The sequence below is a fragment of the Bidens hawaiensis genome, unplaced genomic scaffold (assembly GCF_021521415.1).
Source record: "Bidens hawaiensis isolate Kalapana, Puna unplaced genomic scaffold, B.hawaiensis_p1.1 tig00041022_1, whole genome shotgun sequence".
In the NCBI taxonomy this organism is placed as follows: domain Eukaryota; kingdom Viridiplantae; phylum Streptophyta; class Magnoliopsida; order Asterales; family Asteraceae; genus Bidens; species Bidens hawaiensis.
The window spans coordinates 92,605-115,566 of record NW_027505687.1 but is presented as its reverse complement, the minus strand read 5'-3'; the positions used below and the strand labels follow the sequence as shown (position 1 = coordinate 115,566).

General features: G+C 35.0%; 3 protein-coding genes across 3 annotated transcripts; 2 read left to right on the top strand and 1 right to left on the bottom strand.

Moving 5' to 3' along the window:
• Positions 1-2,656: 2,656 nt before the first annotated feature.
• Positions 2,657-3,329, bottom strand: LOC143614764 (uncharacterized). Its single transcript, XM_077088099.1, has 3 exons — positions 3,114-3,329; positions 2,817-3,035; positions 2,657-2,728 (listed from the first exon to the last, which is right to left on the bottom strand). The coding sequence occupies exons 1-3, from the start codon at positions 3,327-3,329 to the stop codon at positions 2,657-2,659; spliced, it is 507 nt and encodes a 168-aa protein (XP_076944214.1).
• Positions 3,330-17,152: 13,823 nt separating this feature from the next.
• LOC143614763 (uncharacterized) lies at positions 17,153-19,455 on the top strand. Its single transcript, XM_077088098.1, has 5 exons — positions 17,153-17,239; positions 18,261-18,406; positions 18,502-18,568; positions 18,946-19,068; positions 19,201-19,455. The coding sequence occupies exons 1-5, from the start codon at positions 17,153-17,155 to the stop codon at positions 19,453-19,455; spliced, it is 678 nt and encodes a 225-aa protein (XP_076944213.1).
• A 108-nt stretch (positions 19,456-19,563) lies between these two features.
• On the top strand, positions 19,564-20,760 carry LOC143614767 (F-box protein At5g07610-like). The gene has a single exon (XM_077088103.1). It carries the CDS (start codon positions 19,584-19,586, stop codon positions 20,682-20,684), a length of 1,101 nt encoding a protein of 366 aa, XP_076944218.1. The 5' UTR covers positions 19,564-19,583; the 3' UTR covers positions 20,685-20,760.
• The last annotated feature ends 2,202 nt before the right edge of the window (positions 20,761-22,962 follow it).

Sequence of the window (22,962 nt, the reverse complement as noted above, 5' to 3'; positions counted from 1 at the left end):
ATCCGTACTTATTGGACGTAGACGAACCCAGAGCCATGGCCCTGTGGTATAGGTTTTGAGTTTAGGGGTTTCCTAAACATGTTTTAAGAAGAAAACTTTTACTTATTGTGAAGCACGTATGAAGTAAGGGGAAGCCTTCCATCTTAAAGTGTATATTATCATAATCATGGAAAAAACCGTTGAAATTTTGGCCTAAAAAGTGTCAATGAGCTCTTTATATATAGTTTGTTGGTAAACTAGGCAAGTTTCTTTGCTTCGCTAAAATGATCAGATGATAAACAAACTTGCCATGCTGAAATATTTGAAATTGGTTCCTAAATAAATAAATACAAAGTGTTGGGGTAAAGAGCATATGAAACTGTGGTATGATGTAATCTTCTCAACACTACCTTAAACTAACTACAAAATGATTTGAGAAAATTAAGAGCATATTCAACCTGTATAAAAGAATGACAATATTCTTCTTGAACATAATCTTCGATTTTCTTCAAATTTGCCTACTGCAATGGAAGGCCATCTTTGGTCTGATGTGTGTGCCTTAAGCTTAACTCTCGTAAATTCTGTTCCAACCATTAAAACAACAAAAATCAAGATATCGAAACCCGCGATAATGGTTTACAGGAGAAATAAGCAAAATCACAGTCGCAGCTTCATTTGTAAAAAAAATATTTATCAAGATTCAAGATGTTGCAGAGAATCAGGAAATTAAATAATTACTAATTGAGGTTGGCTGGTCAGCTTCATTTGTAAAAAAAATATTTATCAAGATTCAAGATGTTGCAGAGAATCAGGAAATTAAATAATTACTAATTGAGGTTGGCTGGTCGTGAGAAATGATTTTATCCAATAATAATCATTAACTGCCAAAGTTACCAACAAAATTCTAAATATCATTACTTTATCTCAAGGTCTCAAGGTGGAATCTATGATCACTTTACTTAAGAAAGAGTCGTATCCACTTAGGTTTAGTCTTTAACAGGTCAAACTCGTAAGAACAAAAATCCCCTATATCAATAACTTAAGAAGTAACTTTCTTAATCGTATTTTACACACTAATCATATATTAAATGCTTTAAAAGGTTTGAACAAAAAAAGTTATGGGTCAATCTCCAAGCTATTTAAATTTACAAATATAAAATATAATCATTTTTTAGCGCAAATTCAATTTGACCCGTTACGCAACACGCCCATTTTGACACGTGTATTATATATTAATCACATAAACTGATACTTCATTACTTTGAACAACTATTGTTTAACCTACCATCAGTTAGCTCAATATTGGCTACAGGTATGTACTTATGTACCCCTAATGAAAAGCTTGACCTTTTGCACAACTGAATACTAGATCAGTAGATCTTGAAGTTGAATGTAATGTAAGTTACCATCAGAAGAATACTTTAATATATGTATTTGATCCATATTTCATTCAATAAACAGTTTGAAAAGCGATTAACTGGTTTTTTAAACAAGTATACATTTCACACACAAAATTTGCATTTTCAAAAGGTTTAACCAAAGTGGGATTGCATACTTTAATATATTTGATGAAATAATGCCTGCCTCACTAAATAAATACCTTGATTGTGATTAAGTACTTGATCAGCATCGTTTATCTTCAATCTTTGCTTAGTCCAACTAACTTGTTATATGCATAAATGAAGGAGCTATATAAAAAATATCCTAGATCAATTTCATCTTCATACTGACTAGTTGTTTAAAAACCAAACCGAAAGCTATCTTACTTCCCAATTTCTATCCTCTTGAACAAGTGTACAGAAACTGCAATTTGTAAACTAGTCATGTACACACTAACAATAGTGCAACCAGATAAACAGAATACTAAAATCAATCTATTCAGCTTTGTAAATGAAGAATTTAGGGCTTTAGGTAGAGTACCAATATACTGATTCTTCATTAGTCTGAACAACTAATGTTTTAACCTAGAAACAATAGCTTAAATATTGGGGCCACACTAGTCTACATATATGTACCCTTAAGCATTTGAAAAGCTTGACCATTTGCACAAATATATACTAGATCTTAAGTTGAATATAATACAAGTTACCATTAGCCCAATGCCTTAATGAGTTAATGTATGCATTCATTTTGATATAATCAACAATACTGATTCTTCATTATTTTGAACAACTTATGTTTCAACCTAGCATCAATAGCTAAAATATTGGCTACAGCCGCTACACTCCACAGATATGTACCCTTAAGCATTTGATTAGCTTGACCTTTTGCACAAATATATACTAGATCTTAAGTTAATGTATGCGTTCGATCCATATTTCATTAAATTAGCAGTTAAATACGTGGTTGTCTTGATGTTTTAAACAAGTATACATCACTTCATATTCACGCGCCATTAGTAAGCCTTTGCCATTAAATGGCTAACAAACTTTGTATATTCAATAAGTTCCAATCAGTGTGGTATTGCATACAGTTTTTTATATTTTATGAAATAATGCCTGGCTCAATAAATAAGAACCTTGATTATGATTAGGTACTCTGGAGTTCAGTATAGCTCGTGTCCCAGCTCCAATAATCATATGAATACTAAGTTCTGATATGCATAAATGTTTTCTATAAAAGAACATGATGCATACATGTGAAAGATATCCTAAGTCAGTTCATATTTAATAATTGTTTACAATCCAAACTGAAAGCTATCTTGCTTCCCATTATCTATTCTCTTGAACAAATTACAAACATACAGAAGCTGCAATTTGTATATTAATCATGCACACTAAAATCAATCTATTCAGCTTTGTAAACAAAGAACATAGGGCTTTAAGTAGAGCACGCACCGTGGAATGAAGGTGAGAAGGATGAAGATCAACAGCGGAGTGAAACGACATCTTAGCAATCTCCGATATGGCCGCTTCCCTAACTTCAGGTTCATCGCTCGTTAGCTCCTCGTAAGCAGCCACAAAGGCCTCCTTCCAGAAGCGAGGCAATTTAATCCGCCGGTTATTCGTGTACACATCCCACATATGCTTCACAACCTTCTCTCGCTCCTCAATTTCCTAATCAAAGTATCAATCAACGCAAATTCAATACAAACAATTAAAAAAAATGAAGAAAAATGGGGGGGGGAAACGAACAAGGACGTCGAAAACCGGAGAGCGGGCGGTGAATTCTTCGGTTAATCGGTTGAGATTGCCGAGGGAGAGGTGGAGGGTGAAGACGGACCAGAAAGCAAGGAGGACAATGGCGGAGAGGATCCAGAACTTGTAGCGGCCTCTTCTAGAAGAGGAATCTAGGGTTTCCTTTTTCAATAGTGATGATGCTGATACCGGTAAAGGATCCTCATCCCTCATATTCTCTTCTCTTCGAATTGAATGAAGGAATATTAATATTAAGTGGAATTGAATTGATTTAATCGGAGTTCATGTGTGAGGTTTTTGAGATTGGGATTATTATTACTACACGCACGCAGACACAATGCTCGAAGAAGGAACATAACATGCAGAGTAGTTATGGTGTTGCGTGGGATGGATCCACCATCACTGCCATGTGGATTTTGATTTTGTTGCAGAGATTGTCAAATTTTTCAGGATTTGGGGGATGCTTACGGTATTGTTCGTTAATCATTAGGGCTCGCAAATAGCGGTGTATATGATTGATGCTTGGCCCAGTTGAATTCTGCTTTAAAAGCCCAAAGGTGTATCATGTATGTATACTTGTAAAAGATATAGGTGATTCTTTTTCTTTTTTTCATTTTTGGAAAATGGATTGGGATGTTATAACGAGCATAAGGTTTTAGGAGACACGAAAATGAGTTTTAGCGAGTAACTGAGGTGCCCTGATGAGGAGAACAAGGGAGATTGAGGGATTGATATAAAAGGTCAAGTATAAGACAAAGGCGGTGTTTTGAGGCAAATAACATAGCTAATATGTTTAAACACCGGGAAAACTAAGGAGGGAAGAGTGACATATTTAAGATTGTCAAAGTTAAGGGAAGGAGACGGCAGGTGTGAATCGTGAAGTTTTAAAGCGAGACGATGGATTGTTTTGACAAAGAGGAAAGGATGTGTGAATTCGACAACACAACGAGATAATGAATAATTGATATTGTCGTACTATCGTAGAGGAAGTGTTAAGGATAACCCTTAGGTGTCACACCACAACCTAAGGCGGAAATGCCGGGGCGTGATCCGATTGCTCACAGCTCGAAGATACTATCATAAATATAAATGACAATATCTAATTAATTATGTTATTCAAAGTATACACACATTATTCAATTACAACAAATAATTTAAATACATGAATATAAGCTCAAATAATGTTTGTCTTCATTAAAACCTATAGTCTTGACTAAATATCCAAACTTCAATTCAAGAACTTGCATATGCGTAGAAAACAGAGTTTGTCAACATAAAGTTAAGTGAGAATATCACCAGTTTTGCATGTCAATGTAAATAAGCATAACGTGATAAATGCGGTAAATGTAATCAAACCATAAACAAGTATGTAGACTGTTGCCAAGTGAATCGGGCGTTGGTCAATAGCATGAGCACCCAATACATGGGAATACGATCGACCCCTCCGAATATACAAATAAATGAATATTAACACAAGTAAGCATGTAACATGTATATTTGATTAAGTCACACATAATTACACATATGCTATTGTTATATTATATATATATATATATATATATAGTAGGAAATACGAATATGTACGCATATGTCCCCAAAACGTTTAGAAAACTTAGTAAAACAGGGGAAAGATAAACTCACCTTAGATTAACGACAAACAAATATAAATATGAATAAGCGAGCTAACGAATAAGCGAGTTGTCCACTACATGTCAAACGATATAAACAATTCAGAATTTGAGACTTTAGAATATGATAATATAAATAAAAACAAACTCGTTTCCGCTGGAATCAATCCAAACGGACGTTTAGAATTCAAGTTATGTTTGTTTTAAGATTTAAGCGAGCTGGCACTAACCAGAATCTGAACAGCGATTCGGAAGTCAGGTTTTGGTTAGTAGCCTTAAAATTTCATACAAAAATAAAAGTCTTCTAGACCGAATGTTGAATCCGACCAGAAGTATGAGAAAACGTTAAGTCAAACTAGTTGACCATTTTGCCCTTTAACGAGTTTTAAACGATTTGACCAGTCAACACCCATAAACCATCGAAATTGATTGAAGGTTATTGACTAGGGAATGTATATGAATGATTTCCATGTTTACAACTTACCCGGAAAGTGAAAGAACAAGGATATATAACGAGTCAATGGTTCACACACATGCAAAGTCAAACGAACAAGCTTGTGTCTTCAACAATAAATCAAAAACCGAAAAAGATGATAAAGAGCCGAGGGTAGGATGACTAGAGGAGGCTCTTAGGGTTTATTATAAAGTTTGGTGACAGGTGAATGAGTCTTGTTTATATAGAAATAGCAAAAAAAACGAACCATATTTGGAAGACTTACTCGTTTAGGAAATCGAATCAAGTTTAATGATCAAATCAACCTAATATGCAGACATAATTCAATCTTGTGGAAGGGGTAATGTATGTGAACAAGTATGTAAGTTATATTAGTTTTCTTGGAGCTTAAAGCACTTGATTTGGTCCAAAAATAAATTATTTCGGGCCAAAAACGAATTAGGAAAGAAAATAGGCTACACGATCTCTGCAGGGTGTCTATAGCGCCGTGCGGTTGTAAGGCCCCAGACCCGGGTGCCCTACTTTCCCGCTGGTTATATTTACTCATTCACATAATTCGTAAAATCAGAGTTAATTAAAACATTTTGCGGAATTTAAAAGTCATTCATTCATACATATCATAAACATCTTGTCTTAAAATAAAATAACATAAGCCTTAAACATAAAACATAAATGACACGGGTGTCTTATCTTCATAGCGATGTCAGTCTTCCTCTTATTGCCACGTGTCCTCATCAAGCAACTTGCCTCATTCTACTTGCCTGCGTATATACTAAAAGTCAACTATGCTGAGTGAGTTCTAGTTAATTAACATAAATTACATTCACTTACTTACCAATACGCGTCCGAAGATACGTATTAATACTTACCTGTTCATCTATCATTCAACCATACATCCTTACATTCAAACTTCCTACAGAACACATACCTCGGATACTATAAGGATCCGGTCCTCACTTACCTTGAATATTATAAGGGTCCAGACCCTACATACCTCGAAGTTAATAAGGATCCGATGTCTTACATACCTTGGGTATTATAAGGGTCAAGTACCCTACCTACCTCGGAATTTATAAGGATCCGGTGTCCTTCATACCTTAGATCTCCTTAGAGTCCAGCCCTACTTACCTTGGATGTTATAAGGGTCTAGTGTCCTACATACCTCGGTTATTATTAGGGCCCGGTGCCCTCTATCATACCATACCATTCTAACTTCGTTACATTTTCCTTTCTAATTCCTTCAATCATAACTAATATAGCATTACGTGCATACTAGTTAAACAATTCACATCATTCACATTCATACGCAAACATATATCTAATATACACTTACCATTTAAGTTAAGTGTATAAATCTAAACACATCGTAGTATGCACACAGCCCCGAAAACATAATACATAAAAGGGGCTAGAACTCACTTGGATCCTGTTACGTTCGCCGTTAATAGTGATTTCTTTCTTCAACTGAGCCTGACTAACTGTTAATAACATACACGTATTAATCCTCTATATTCGTTTATTATTTATTTTCTTAAGTTAATGGGTTTAACCTTTAAGTTAACCGAAACCAACACGTAACCTTCTTTATTCGTTCATATTGATTTAATGTCCTTAACTTATTCATTGTTATTATACATTTATATTATATTAACTTCATTATCATTAACTCACATTTCTAACGCATTTACAAGTTTATGTTTCCGTAAGCGGGTTCAGGTCTCGGGTAGTTCCTTGCATTTAACTTACCCTTTCATTATTATTAATTATTAATATGCATTTATTTATTATTATTATTAGAGTTATTATTATTATTATTATTATTATTATTATTATTATTATTATTATTATTATTATTATATACATATAGGCCTCACTCACCTCCCTCCCTTCAAAACCCTACCCGACACCCTCCCCCCATCCAGTGTTTTGAAACCCGGCCTGGCCCAGCCGGTTGGACCGGTCCAACCGGGACCCGGTTCCTATACCGGGCCGGGTCAGTGTATTTTGGACGTTTCTAAAAACCCGGCCGGGTTTTGCGGGTGGCGGTCGGACCGGTTGACCCAGCGGGTGGACCGTTAAAACTCATTTTTTATTAAATCCAAAATGAAATGCGTATGCCAGGATTTGAACTTGGGTCATTTCAGAGATAGAAGTTTTAATAATTACCCCTTGAGCCAACCTACCAAGCTTCATTGATGTCTCTATTGATCAAACATAAATCATATATATTTAAAAAGCAATGTATAAAACATAAATAAACATTAAAGTTTGTTATTATTATTCTTTTTGGTTATTATTATTTTTTATATGTATATGAATTATATATATACATAAATATATATTTAAATTATTTATGACATCATCCGGGTCAACACACCGGTCCGCCCTCTCGGGTCGGTCCGACCTTTGACCCGGTAAGACATCCGGGTCGACGTCCGGGCCGGGTCTGAAAACATTGCCCCCATCTAACCTTCTTCCTTATCTTCTTCTTTTCACAATACAGCAGCCACTGCCGCACCCATATTCCGGCTATACTACCGCCACCACTACCCTTCCCTTTAACTCATTTGTACAACCTACCCCGCCCCATCTACTTCTTCCTTCTTCACCCTTGTACCGTCGCCGTCCTCACTCCAATGGTTCCAGCCACCTCCACAGCTCCGAAGCTCGGTGGTTCACATACCAGGTTCACATAAACATGTGAGTTTAAGGATTTCGCATAGAGGTTTCGCTTGGAACTTTTTCGCACATAATTCCGCGTGGGTAAATCTCGCTTCGCATGGTATGCGAATTTCTCATTTCGCACGGTATGCGAAATCCTCATTTCGCACGGGATGCGAAATCCCCCATTCGCGCAACTTATCTTCCAGATGTGGTTCGAGTTCTTCGTTTGCGGCTGTTTTCGAGTACATATGGACACGAGAGTGGTTCGGGTGCATTCTGGCCGTTGTTGGTTTCTCACCAGTGGGTTTGGTTTGACGGGGGGGGGGGGGGGGTGGGGGTTTGAACACGAGGATCAATATGGTTCAGATCTGTATGCGGGTTCTGGGCTTAAGTCATGCTGATGAAATCTGGGTCTCGTTAAAGACTCGTTTTTTTATAACAATCTATTGTTTGTTATTGTTTACTTGTCATCATGTGACTGTTACTTTGCTTGCGGTTCATTATTCACGGTCCAGTCGTGTCGGTTTGCTTCGGTCCGACTAGTTCATTTTGTTAGTAGATCTAAGATGGAACGAGATACGGAATAAAAGAAACGAATATTAATCATATACTTACCTTAAATATCGGATCTTGAATAAATGAAATTGTTGGTGCACAGGAGGTTTATGTTGTGTGTATATGGGTGAGTGTGCTAATGATTGGAATGATGATGATAGAATGATAACGATGGAAATTTCTAGGGTTTAAAAAGGCTAAGCCCAAAGGCTTTTAGACCCAAATCATTCTTAAGTCCATAAATCCCTCTTTACCCTATCAAATTTCTACATATTATTTAACTAATTTAGACGACATCTCACGACACAGCAACTAAAATAAACTCGGACGTTTTATTTATTATTATCGAAATTAGGACGTTACAAGTCTCTCCTCCTTAAAAAGGTTTCGTCCCCGAAACCTATTGATTACATAAACAATTGCGGGTAAAACTTACGCATCTCCTCCTATGGTTCCCATGACGCATCGGATCCCTTGCAATGTTTCCAAATCACCTTGACTAGTGGAATAACCTTGTGACGAAGTTGCTTATCCTTACGGTCAACGATTTTGATTGGTTGCTCGACATAATTCAATTGCTCATCCACCTCTATGTCCATTAACGGCATGTGAGACGTGTCGTCAGCGAGACATTTCCTTAAGTGGGAAACGTGAAAGGTAGAGTGAATCCCTTCCAGTTCTGCAGGCAAATCAAGCTTATACGCCACCTCTCCTACACGAGCTATGATCTTAAACGGTCCAATATACCTAGGACTCAACTTTCCTCTCTTTCTAAAGCGAATGATACCTTTCCACGGCGAGACCTTAAGCATCACATTGTCCCCAACGTTAAACTCGATCGGTCGCCGTCGCTTATCGGCATAAGACTTCTAACGGTCTTGAGCAGCCTTCATCCTTGCCTTGATTTGATCAAACCTCAAAGAGGTTTCTTGCACCACTTCCAAACTACCAACCTCTTTCTGGCCAATCTCTCCCCAACATACCGGAGTTCTACAACGCCTACCATACAACATTTCGAATGGAGGCATACCAATGCTCGAATGGTAGCTGTTGTTGTACGAGAACTCTGCTAAATGAAGGTGATCATCCCAGCTTCCTCCAAAATCTAACACATAAGCACGTAGCATATCCTCAAGGGTTTGGATAGTCCGCTCAGACTGTCCATCTGTTTGAGGATGATATGCCGTGCTGATGTTCAATCTTATTCCCATTGCTTCATGAAATCTCTTCCAAAATCGGGAAAAACGGGTATCTCTGTCGGATACGATCGACAATGGCACTCCATGTTTCGTTAGCACTTCTTTCATGAACACATTCGCTAACGTTTCTGACTAGATGGCCTCTCGTATAAGCAGAAAGTGAGCACTCTTAGTCAAACGGTCCACAATCACCCAGATGGTATCATGATTCTTAGCTGTACGCGGTAGCTTAGTTATGAAATCCATGGTGATGTGTTCCCATTTCCACTCGGGTATTTCTAGAGGCTGTAGCTTCCCATACGGTTTTTGATGTTCTGCTTTAACTTGTAAGCAAGTCAAGCACTTGCTGACATAATCAACCACTTTATTCTTCATACCAGGCCACCAATAGTCCTTCTTCAAGTCTTGATACATCTTGTTGGATCCTGCATGAATTGAATATCGAGATTTATGAGCCTCGTCTAGGATTCGACTCTTAAGATTCCCATGGCGCGGAATCCACATTCGATCGAATCTGACCTTTACGCCTTGCGTATTATCAATTAGCTCAATCTGTTGCCCATAAATCCTCTCTTTTTACATTAACCCTTCGTCTGCCAGCACTTCTGTCTGAACCTTGTTGATTTCTGTAAAGAGATCTGTGTTGGCAATCAGTTTGTAAGACTTTATAGTAGCTAACACTTCTTTATCCTTCCGGCTTAAGGCGTCAGCAACTACATTAGCACTTCCGGATAATACTTAATTTCACAGTCATAATCTTTGATCAACTCTAGCCACCTTCTCTGTCTTATATTCAATTCTTTCTACTCAAAGAAGTATTTCAAACTCTTGTGATCCGTATAGATAGTACACTTAGTACAATACAAGTAGTGTCTCCAGATCTTAAGAGCATGTACTACAGCTGCTAACTCTAAGTCATGCGTCGGGTATGTACATTCGTGAACCTTCAGTTGTCTAGACGCATAAACTATGACATTTCCTCGTTGCATCAACACGCAACCTAACCCTTGATATGAAGCGTCATCATAAACTTCTAAATCCTCATTACCATCGGGTAAAACAAGAATCGGAGCTTGCGTGAGCTTCTTCTTTAATTCTTCAAACGCCTCTTCCTGGAACTTACCCTAACTGAACACCACAGTCTTTCGGGCCATACTGGTCAACGGTGCGGATATCTTGGAGAAACCTTGAATGAATCTTCGATAATAGCCGGCCAACCCCAAGAAACTGCGTATTTCAGTCGGATTTTGCGGCGTCTTCCAATTCTTTATCGCCTCGATCTTAGCTGGGTCCACAGTAATCCCTTCATGAGTGTTGTCGTGTCGTGAGATGTCGTCTAAATTAGTTAAATAATATGTAGAAATTTGATAGGGGAAAGAGGGATTATGGACTTAAGAATGATTTGGGTCTAAAAGCCTTTGGGCTTAGCCTATTTAAACCCTAGAAATTTCCATCCTTATCATTCTATCATCATCATTCCAATCATTGGCACACTCACCCATACACACACAACATAAACCTCCTGTGCACCAACAATTTCATTAGTAGCAGGATGGGTGACCTCCTGGGAAGTCTTCACCTGGGCAACCAAAAACAAATCCGTGAGCTCTTCTTGGGCAAAGCAGACAATATTGGTGGTGCGAGGGGCCGTATGTTACAGCGGTGGGCCTAGACCACCCCATCACGTGGTGCTCCGGCCAAAATGAGAGGGATTTTCAAATTTGACACTTTTAGTCCTTGTAGTTTGAGAATTAGATAATTAATGAATCTTTTATGCATAAATTAAGAATTGAACATCTTTTAAAGTATGAAGGGCCTAAAGTGAACATATGGAAACTTAAATACTTATAAACATTTGACTTTTCAATAATAATAAGGATCTAAAAATGTTTCTGGTCGGGTTAAACACACACGAATACGGGTTTGGAAAATCCGAAATGTTACAGTTTCCCCTGCTTTAGGGAGTTTCGTTCCGAAATTAAGGAAAACCAAAACATCACCGTTTTTTAAAATAATTAAACTTTTAATAAAAATATCATAACATAGAACTTCTAATAACCAAAGCAACGCTCCAAATGACAATCCGATAAGGGCACTTATATATAGGATGTACCAGCGGCGTATCCATCATGTCCTTATCATCTTATCATTTGTACCGTTACCCAAGCTACCTTAGGTTCTAAATCATGACACACAATTGTACGTGTTATGGTTTCCATGCGAGGACTCGGATAATTATGTTCGCGATCATAATTACTCTTATCGTGGATGGTCCGCATAAGTCGTTTCATCATGTGGGTTATAAAACATTTAAAACCATCATTTTGAAAGAAACAAACGTTTTGCTAACTTTAAATATAGTTTCAAGAGATAATAAATGTTCGAGCTTGATTAATAAAACTAGGTGATTTCTATTATATATTTTGATTAGGAAAAATACAAATTTTGGAAATTGAAATGGATTTCGTGAAGCAGACATTTGAAATGAATTATGATGATCGAGAATAAGCTAAGAGTGGAATATTATATGAAGTTAACCTTGATAGATAAAGGAACTTGATTCATGAGATGGTATGCGCAAAAATTTTAATTTATAACAAATCTTAAAATAGTTAATAACATGTGGGATCCTTAAAGATCGTATTCATTAGGAATGAAATTCTTAAGATCGAGAGTATAAATTTAAACGAAGATTTTGGTGAGTTGAGTTTAGTTAGTTGCGAACTTATGAGATTAAAGAGAAGATAACATAAAGTTATAGCTTTTCAAGTTGTGATTTTTGAGATGAGATTAATTCGACTTTTTTATAATAAAATATTATAATAATTAGTAAATAATCATTTAAATAGTAATGAAAATGCAAAAATGTACGTATTCAAATAAATCATTAATGGATTAAATTGGGAAACGGATATTCTCGAATCACTGGGATAGTCCTATTCCAACTAAATCTTTAAAATTAGATAAAAATATAAGATGGGTAATTGAAGATATTAAATGAGATTAAATTGGAAATTTGTGGATTCTTCATTTTTCATAAAATCGTTATAAATATTAGGAAGTAAGTAAATTGAGTTATCGATGATTTATAATGGAAATTCAAGTAAATAACAAATTTTAAATTAGTTGGCATACCAAAAATAAGATGTGAAATGATATAAGAAAATAAGATAAACGCGATGCTAGAAATGCATGAACCACCATGACTATTCTAACAGCTACGAATTTATCATTTAAAACGTTTAAGATTTTCAAGGTGTATCAAAAATCAAAGTAGGGGGTTGAAATATTTACGAACCAACGTTTAGTTTCAAACAACGAAATTAATTAATAAAGAGTTAAGTGTCATTTTAGTACATGCGTTTTGTCTAACTACGCAACTTTAGTACCATTTTTGAATTTTTCGCAACTGGCTACTCAATGTTTCAAAAACTGGCCATTACTTTTTTTTAACCCTCGTTTAATTTGTCCGTTAAGTCAGGGACGTAATGATAACTTAAGTTATTTTATTTATTTTCTTTTCTCTTTTAAACTCCCCCCCTTATTATATTATCCCAACTAACTTACATCACAATAATTCATAATTAGGGTTCCAACCAATGTTTTAAAAACCATTATTTTATTCATACCGGATTCGACTAAAAAATGGACAACCGGTTGAACCGGTTTATATCGGGAGGTTCAACCGGGTTGTATAGTTTAGCCTATAATTTCATATTAATGCTAACTTTAGCTAAAGAAAACAAAAAAAATAAAAAATACATGATTCCATATAACTACTATATTAAGATGACAAAGCCAGATTGATACGAACCGAATCAATAATCAAATGATCCAAAGAAATTAGAAGAAAACTTGATAGAAATATAGAGAGATATCAGACTAAATCATTTTCTTCCTTCATAATCCTAATCAAAATACTGATGGCTTTATAAATAATAAACTAGCCATGAAATTAATAAACTAACTTACCCATGTAAATAATAAACTACTAGAATGTGAAATACTTGAAACAAACTACTAATGCATGTGATGATGTGAATGTGAAGAATGATTGGAACGATAGAAAAAGCACATAATCAATTCAATAGCATATTAGAAACCAACCATAGATTGAAGCTTCAATAGCAGTTCTTAATTCTTATATATAATAGATTAGTAGGGTAAAGGGAATATAATACAAGAAGGATTATAAGAAGGATTCTTAATGCACTGTGAAACACCGTTCATCCTAGGTTAATGGTAAGGTTAATGGCAATTGTAATAAAAATCTGGCCTGAAGCTTAAAAATATGGTGAGCTTTAAACCGGTTTAACGGTATGAACCGGTTTTTTAAGAAAACCGGCCGGTTTGATGTTCCCTAAAACCGCTCAAAAAAACCGGGTATTAAATATCGGTTTGGTGACGGAAATCCGGTTCAATCGGCCGATTCAAACCGGTTTTTAAAACATTGGTTCCAACAATCAACAACAACAATGATAATAAATAAATAAAAAAAAATAAAACCATGATCTTTTTTCATAAATGAAAAATGTTGAAATCGCATATGTTGAGCTTATTCATAAAGGCTTAGGTAGTTTTTTATGCAGCAATTGACAAAGGGAATTGAATGATTTATTGCATGAGAATGAAAAAAATGATGTTTGTTTGCATAATAGAATGGAATCATCCATTATAAATGAAATCACATTACATCAAAACCATTCCTTTTCACCCCCTCTTATTTTTTTTCATTTTATTCCTCATTCACCATATTTTCTCAACAGCACCACCACTTAACAACAACCAGCACACCATTACAATCGCCACCACCAAATGACCACCACTGCTCTAGCCACCACCGTCGTTGTGGTAACCACCGCAACCATTGTCATCACCTCCGCTTGGCCATCACCGCCACCGCCACTGTCGGTGCCTAATCACCGCCACCTGACTGCCATCACCGTTGCCGCCACCCTACTATCTCCATCACTACCAATGCTACCACCGCTTGACCATCGCCACCACCACAACCATCGCCCCTACCGCCTGACCGCCAGCACCACCACCGTCGCCACCACCACCGTTTTCGTCACCGGAGCTACCATCACCACCGTCGCCGATATAATTTTTTTTTCATTTTGGCAAAAAAAAATTATTTTTGAAATATGAGTGTTTTTATTATTTCTATTTAATTTCTATAATTTTTTGAATTCCAAAAAACATAAAGTAATAATTCATTCAATTTCTATAGGTTAACCAAACAAGATAAAGGAATGATAACGATCCATTTCATTCCTTTGTTCATATCATTCCTTCTCTCGTTCTATTTCCTCTTCATTTCATTACCATCAACCAAACATATCCTAATTATTTGCTTCAAATCACACATGTTGTTAATACTATTCATAAAGCTTTAATCTTCTTTACTTCATATATGAATCCATGGAGGTGAATACAAAACTTTAGTTTAATTTTCCATTTTCAAAATAAGTGATTTTTTTATTATTATTTAACTTGTTTAGAAGCTAGTTTTTATAGGGGACATTTGCATATATCCTTTTGCTAAGTACCTTATTACATATTCACCCATTTCGTAAAAATCAATTACATATTCTTCCTTCCTAAACCACACATATTACATATCTTCTCATTTCATTAAAAATAACTAATTAAATGACTGTTTTACCCTTAATGAGTAATGACATAATTAAATAAGTATTTACATATATCTCCTTTCTTATAACATCAATTACATGTCTCCAAAAGTTCAATCCAAACCGAGTCGATGTAAAGACAAACATATCGAGCACTAATAAACCAATTGGCATCAAACCTTTTAATCAATAGTCAATATAAAAAGTTTTGGATTTAAAATTTTTTTACCAACAAAAACAACTCAAGTATGATAAAAAAAAAGTGTACATGAGATGGCGGGATTCAGAAGGAAAAAGTGGTGGTAGTCATTTATGGCGGTGATGAGATGGCCAGAAGCTTGCCGGAAGTAGCTTGGAGAAGATGATTTAATGGTGTGGGTTTAACTCTATAATCTATAATATATATAAACGAAAACCCAAAAATCCTATGTGTCGCGATGTGGTCGTTCCCCCCTTTTATGAAAGCCACCAGATTGCTTGATTTTTAAATGGAGGTCTCACATTGATTTAACCCAAATTCATGGGTATGGGTATTACCAAAACCAGATAGCTCTTAAACGGGTTATAACATCTCATTAAATTAAAAATTAATCTTACAAATTATTTGATAGGAAAATCCTATAAAATAGGGATATACTAAAATTTAATATCCAATTTAAAAAAAAGATATTATTTATAATTAATAAACAATTTTATAGTAAAAAACATAAGCGGGTCATGGGTCACCAAATCCAGATAACTTTTAAACGGGTTATAACATATCATTTTTTTATGAAACCCTTTCATCATCAAACCCTAAGTATATTATTAACTTTCTTATAATAAAAAAAATTAAAATACAAAAAGTAAATATTAAAAAACGAAAAATGTAAAACAACCATTCTATCAAGCCATCAGATTGCTTTATTTGTAAATGAAGGCTTCTCACGCATTTGGCTCGAATTCACGGGTAAAGGTCTCACCAAACCTATATAGCTCTTAAACGGGTTATAACATCTCATTATATTAAAAATTATCTTATTAAATATTTGATATGAAAATCCTATAAAATATGGATATATTAAAAATTAATATCCTATTTTATTTAAAAAAAGATATTATTTATAATTAAGAAACAATTTTATAATAAAGAAATAAATGGGTAATTGATATCACCAAACCTAGATAGCTTTTAAACCGGATTATAGCATATCATTTATATTTGTGTAACCATTTCTTTAAATCTCAATTATATTAATTATTAACTTTCTTACGATAAATAAAATTAAAATCCAAATATACATATATAAATATTGAAAACGAATAATGTAAAACAACCCCCGTAATACGGGGATAAAATCTAGTTATTAATATAACTTTGTTTTTTTAATTATTTGTTAATGGTAAGAGATATGGGTAACTTGATAATTTGATATAAAAAAGAAAAATATGTAATTGCTTATTTAAGTGTAAAAAAATATGTAATTAAGAGTGTTAAGTAAAAGAAAATATATAAAAACCCTTTTAATAATAGGTTTCACCATCCCATGATTTATATTTTACACATGAGCCATTGTGGAATGAGAATTTTGGGTTATTTCACTCAAGTTTCTATGTTAGTGTGTCAATGTTCAATATAGTCAATCAAATTTCGATAGTGAATCGCTTGACCCAATTGATTTTAGATTTATAGGTGAACTTTGGAAAATGCAACGCCACTACCACAAAATATTTATTTCATATATATATCATCTTAACAAAATTTATGGCATATATTCTTTCCCTAAAACGTGTTAACTACGTAATAAATACTTTAGCACGAGATCAATTCCATATGAATTATTATTATTATTAATCTTTTTAAACTAGTAAGTCCTTTGAGTAAAAACCAGCTGAGCTAGCTCAGTTGGCCAGGCAAGTGATGGGAGACCCGGAAGTCTCGAGTTTGATCATTGATATCGACCGGATTTTTCTCAGAGCAAAAAAGTCTGTCGTGCCTTCGGGCGGGGTGAGCAAACTGGGTTTTACCGGGAACGCCAAGCCAAACTTGGATGCCAGCGTGGATCCCAATAAAATCAACATAGTCTGACTCGAGTGGGGTGGTAGGACCGTAATGCTGTCATGATATCACTTAACTGAGAAAATCATCGTTCAAAAAAAGAAAAAAAAAGTCCTTTGAGTAAAAATGTTAGCGTCAATAGTAATACAATACTTACGAAAATAGATAAGCTAGGCTGTTACCTATTGGCCCGGTTATTTTAGGTGAATTTTAATAAATGCATCCACCACCATGAGTTCTTTGACCATTGAAAAAAAATTATCAAACATTTATACGCATACATTATTACATTTCTCACCGTAAAACATGTTACCGGGCTCCAATATTTACTAAATTAATCATTGCTTAGTGACTAAGTAATTTATGGGTTGTTTGTTTGTCTCTTAGTATTATGGGCTGTTTGTTTGTCTCTTAATGGTTATTAAGAGGCTATTTGGTTACCTCATAATTATTCATATTTTAAAATTTTTATTATAAATTATTCAAACCTAGTTTTTTAATGACTATTAAAAAACTATCAATAACGCCATACTTTGAGGGTCACTAAAAAAACTTTAACTTTTAACAAAATTCACACAAAAGTTACAATTTTTCACAAAACCACTAAAGCATTTTCTTCTTTTCTTTTTCATTTTTAATTATTTTTTTAATATCGAATTTTTAATTAACACACATATTTGGGTAAAGCGAACACGATATATAATTTGGGTTTCTCTCTTTAATTTAGAACCCTTTTGGGCCTATATTACGACCATATATTTTCTTGATTTAGCTTTTCTTAACTATAGGAAGTGTATCGGACCTGATAAATTTTAAATATTTATTTGCAAATTTAGTTTAAAATTCCTATAATTTTCGAAATGTTACAATAATAAGTTCATTATTATTAAACTTTTTGAGTAAATAAATGTTAGCGTGAAGCGTACTCCAAAATAATATAATAATAGTAATCATTTGAAAATGAAAATAGATAGGTTTCCTTAATAATAATAATAATAATAATAATAATCGGTTACCGGTTGACCTTGACCTTAAGTTTAATCATCCATTCATCGAAAAGACGGAGTGTTTGTTACTAGCATTCTTCTCGTTACATGCAAAGAAGAGTTGCGGAAGGTACAAAGCAAATAATAATAATAATAATAACAATCCATCCAGTTCTTCCTTGACGATCATATAATTATAATTTCCCTCATTAATTTTTCACTTAGTCACCTCTCTCATCTCATTCCTCCATATTTCACAGACTCATCAATTTCAGTTTTCTTTCATCCCACCGTAAGTGTTATTATTTTAACCGCATTCATGCATGATCAAACCGTTTTCTTCCTCATTTTATCGTTCTCTTTACGCATGAATTTGTTGTCTTTCGCTTCTGATTAGATCATCAATTGATCGTTTGGATTCGTACTGTGTAATTAGGGTTAATTTCGCCTCTGTTCTTTACGAGTAAACCCTAATCGGTTGCTTGATATATTTGTTGACTTTAAAAGTCATTTTTGATTAATATTATACTCTACAGTGTTTGATCAGGCTTGATATTTTATTTTTATTTTTTTATTATTGGCTAGGGTTTCATGGATTGATATTAATTAACATCTTGCAGTCATATTTGGCTTCTATAGTTCTTATACTGTTATAGTGTTATTTTTTAGGTTAATTCAATGGAGTCAAAGGAGGATGTTCAAAGTGATGGCTCTTATGAACTGGTCAACTTCGATGATTACGCTAGTGAAACCGAACGTTTGGACGCCGAAGACCTTGATTTTGGCAGCAAGGTACAGGTTGATTTTATTGTTAGCATTCGTGTTATTGTTGTGTTGTGTATACGGTTGAAGGAGTAAGAAGAAGTAATATTAAGGTCACAAATAAAGAAAAGATGACATTTAAATGTTTATATTTCATTTCAGGATCTATCTGATGCCAGTTCTTATGATTTACTCTGTTCTGATATGTCTGATACACTTGTGTTGACCAACAACGAGGCTTTTTACAACACTACTGTTTCACAGGACACTGCTTCTGATGAAGAAAATCAAGAACAAGAAGATGAAGAACAAAAAGATGTAGAAGACGACATGGGGTTTGGCGACGGAATCAATTCTGATTCAGAAGTGCAGCTGGTTCTTGTTAATAAGGTAGCCATTTGTCTCATAAGAACTTAGTATTATCATGTCACATATTCACTTAAAAGTTGACTTTTAAGTGGATATGTGATATGATCGTACTATCATATTAAGTTCTTATATGTTTCATCAACAAATTACAGGGTAAAAAGTGCGACTTGACGGCCATGCTTTACATGAGCTCAAGTCTGGACCCGTTTGCACCCCCTGCTCCTTTCAACTCAAAACATGACCTAAAAGAGGTAGCCAAGAATCACATAACCCGTTACCTTCCTGCTAAAGCATTGTTCAAATGCAGAAAGGTTTCTAAAGAATGGAACCAATGGATATCTGGCCCGTTTTGTGCACATGAGCAGAGTCAATTCTTCAGAAAAACCTCGGGTTTTTTTTGGTGTTCGAGTTATAATGATATTAGTTTCATCTCCCTCGAGAAGTCTGCTTATGGTGTTCCATACCCGTCTCTGAGTTTCCTTCCCCAGAAAGTTTCTATCAAAAGCTCGTGCAATGGGTTGCTTCTTTGCCAATCTTCTAACAATGAAGACGAATTATACGTTTGTAACCCTGCAAATACAGAGTGGATATTTCTACCCCCTTCTCAGTCTTACCATTGCAACCCGAAACTTGTGCTTGCTTTCGAACCGTCTTCGTTAAACTTTGAACCGCATTATCAAGTTATATGTTTGTTCTCCCTTCTTGATACCGAGGATCAAAAGATTGTGTATTTTGACATATATGATTCAGAAACGAAAGCTTGGAGGTTATCTGATGAGCTGTGTTCGGATCTTGATGCATCCGAGGTAGAAAGCGAGTCCATTTTTGTCAATGGAGTTGCTTATTGGGAAACTAAAGATGGCGGGTTATTAGCGTTTGATTTGAAGAACGAGATCCACAGTGTTCAAACGCTTCCTTTTGGTAAAAGTGGTGCATTGACCAATATTCATGGAGAAATATGCTATGTGAGAGCACAATATGAGTCTTACAGGAAATCATGTGTGTTGGAGGTTTATGGTGATGGGTTTGTGTCTTTGAAAAAGACTGTTATTGTACCTGATAACAATCTCGAAAGTGCAGAGTTTCTGGATTGTGAGGTGTTGTCTAATTCGTGTGATGATGTTATCGCGTTGGTCCTGAAGGGGTCTTGGGGGCAGAATCGTCTTTATGTTTATCACGTGAAAGAGGAGAAGGCTCGACGAGTAGGGGTTTTGGATCGCTTTGAGAAGTTGTTTCCTTATGTTAACAGCCTGGTTTCTATTCGTGGTTCTGGTTAATCATCGTTGTTATCATGGATTTGACAATGCTTTTGTTTTTTGGTTAAGTGGTTATTTGTGTACATATATTACTACTGGATTTGGGATGATGGTTGATTTTCTTTTTGAGTTTTAACATGTGGATTTTGTCTAAGATTATTTGTGTTACTTTTCTTTATGTTTATTTAGTTAACTAGTCAGTTAATCCACGTCAGGTAGTTGTCCATGCGTGCAAGTAATAGTTATCTGCTATCTACTAGTAATAGGTTTTTAGTCTTCCCTTGTATGTATTATGCTTTGTCTTGTGAATTAGTGTTTCTTCCACAAACCCTTTAAATTTGTGCCCGGTCACCTCCACCACGCCTCACGTTTTGTCGACTACCAAGAGCACCAAGGGCCCCCTCCTAAGATGAGTAAGACCATAACAGTGCGGTTTTAGTATTACCTAAGATTTTGAGGGTGCAATAATGGATTGCTAGAGCCATTGATCTTACTCCCTTTAAATTTTGAGGGTGCATGTATGAGAGGAGAAGTCAGCATTATTAGTTCGTGGTTCATTCTTGATGCGCGCTCAAGAAGCTAATATTTCATTCTTGACATGTTAAAAATAAAATAAATCAAGAAAAGCGGCAAATAAATAAAGTTTTTCTCATGGTTATAGTGATTTCTTACGATCAAATTAACAAGATAAATCCCAATTGCGAGTTAAGCTGACGCCATTTGATTTTGGCCTTTTGAGTCCTCAACACACATTCATTAACGATTCAAATTAGTTATGTCTCAGTTTCACCTAAGTTAGTGGGGCATAACGAAATTATTTTTCAAATTAGTGAAAATGTATTTTTGTTCTTAATTAGCGAATTTCAAACGAAGTCGCTGAAGATGCGAACCAAGTCGCTCGAAAAAGATGTAAGAGGTTAGAGAAGAAGAGCATGGGATGGGTGTGTTATGGTCATATTTGCTTTTACCAAGACGTGATTTGGTAATGGTACAATACGGGTAAATAACCATTATAAAATATAATGTTTAAAATCAACAGACATACAAGTCTGTAGCACTTCAGCTACCGTCGCACCATAATATTGTCTGTTTTGCCTGGGACGTATCACTGTTGCCTCACGGATTTTTTTTGGCTGCTCAGGTGAAAACTTTTCAGGAGGTCACCTATCCTGATACTGCTCCCACTTGAGCACACTTAAATATGTAGTTCTCCTCTCATCCACTACCATTAATCGCCCAAAACACGTTATGATGTGGAATGTTTCCAGTCCCTTATAAAGAAAGCTTCGTTCTCCTTCCCAACCTACGTAGGATATCACAATGTAAGGCTGCTTGCAAGCCAAGCCAAGATAGGGCAAACTCGAACTCGGCACGGTTTTAAACCGAACTGAAAATTTGAAAATAATATATAACATTTATATATTAACAATTTTGAGAGTTTTTGTGCATCACAGGTTGTAAACATTGCTTCATCTTTTGTACACACCATCATTCTCTCTTTTGTTTTACATATATACATGCGCAAGTAAGCTTTAAAACAAAGATTCAACTGGCGTGGTAGAAAAGATGCTGAGCGTGAAACCATAGGTCTTAAGTTCAATTATTTGAAGGGCTGGTTTTTGTGCTTTATTTTTTAAATAAATATAAATGTTCAAATACCTTTGTTTTACATATATATACACTTGCAAATAAATTTTTAAACAAAGAATTCAACTGGTATATAATATAAATGTTCAAGCAACTTTGTTTTTATATACATACACTCACAAACAAATTTTTAAACAAAGAATTCAATTGGTGTACGTTATGTAATAGTTGCCGGGTGTGAGGCCACATATCTCTTTAACACTTAAATTGGTCGGTTTCATACTTTATTTTAATAAATATAAACGTTCACATAACTCTATTTAGTTTTAATCAAATTTACGTTGTTCCTGAACTTTATAATAGTTACTATACACCCAACCCAACCAACACGCATTAAATATATATATATATATATATATATAACAATAAAATATATTAAAAGTAAAATAATTTAAGGTAAACGGAGCCAAGTTAACGAGCGAGCCAAACTTAACAAGGCTAAGCTAAGCTTGCTTTATTTTTTATAATATAACCCGAGTAAGCCGTATCGAGCTAGCCCTTTCCAAACCAAAATCCGCGCAAAGCAAAGGTAAGGTCATTTTATAATATAATATAACCGAGCCGACTAAAGCTCGTCTATCAGGTACTTCTCCTCCTCCTCCTCATCAAACCGTTTTGATTCAATAATCTAAAACTCTAATCTGCTGGCGTC

What these genes read in the sequence shown, in the direction of transcription:
- LOC143614764 (XM_077088099.1), bottom strand. Translation starts at nt 3,329, where the DNA reads ATGAGGGATGAGGATCCTTTACCGGTATCAGCATCATCACTATTGAAA. An exon ending in CTCCGGTTTTCGACGTCCTT is followed by an intron (nt 3,036 to 3,113) that starts GTTCGTTTCCCC and finishes TACTTTGATTAG; the next exon opens with GAAATTGAGGAGCGAGAGAA. An exon ending in CTTCTCACCTTCATTCCACG is followed by an intron (nt 2,729 to 2,816) that starts GTGCGTGCTCTA and finishes TACAAATTGCAG; the next exon opens with CTTCTGTATGTTTGTAATTT.
- LOC143614767 (XM_077088103.1), top strand. Translation starts at nt 19,584, where the DNA reads ATGCTTTACATGAGCTCAAGTCTGGACCCGTTTGCACCCCCTGCTCCT.
- LOC143614763 (XM_077088098.1), top strand. Translation starts at nt 17,153, where the DNA reads ATGGGAGACCCGGAAGTCTCGAGTTTGATCATTGATATCGACCGGATT. An exon ending in GCAAAGAAGAGTTGCGGAAG is followed by an intron (nt 18,407 to 18,501) that starts GTACAAAGCAAA and finishes TTTTTCACTTAG; the next exon opens with TCACCTCTCTCATCTCATTC. An exon ending in CAGTTTTCTTTCATCCCACC is followed by an intron (nt 18,569 to 18,945) that starts GTAAGTGTTATT and finishes GTTATTTTTTAG; the next exon opens with GTTAATTCAATGGAGTCAAA.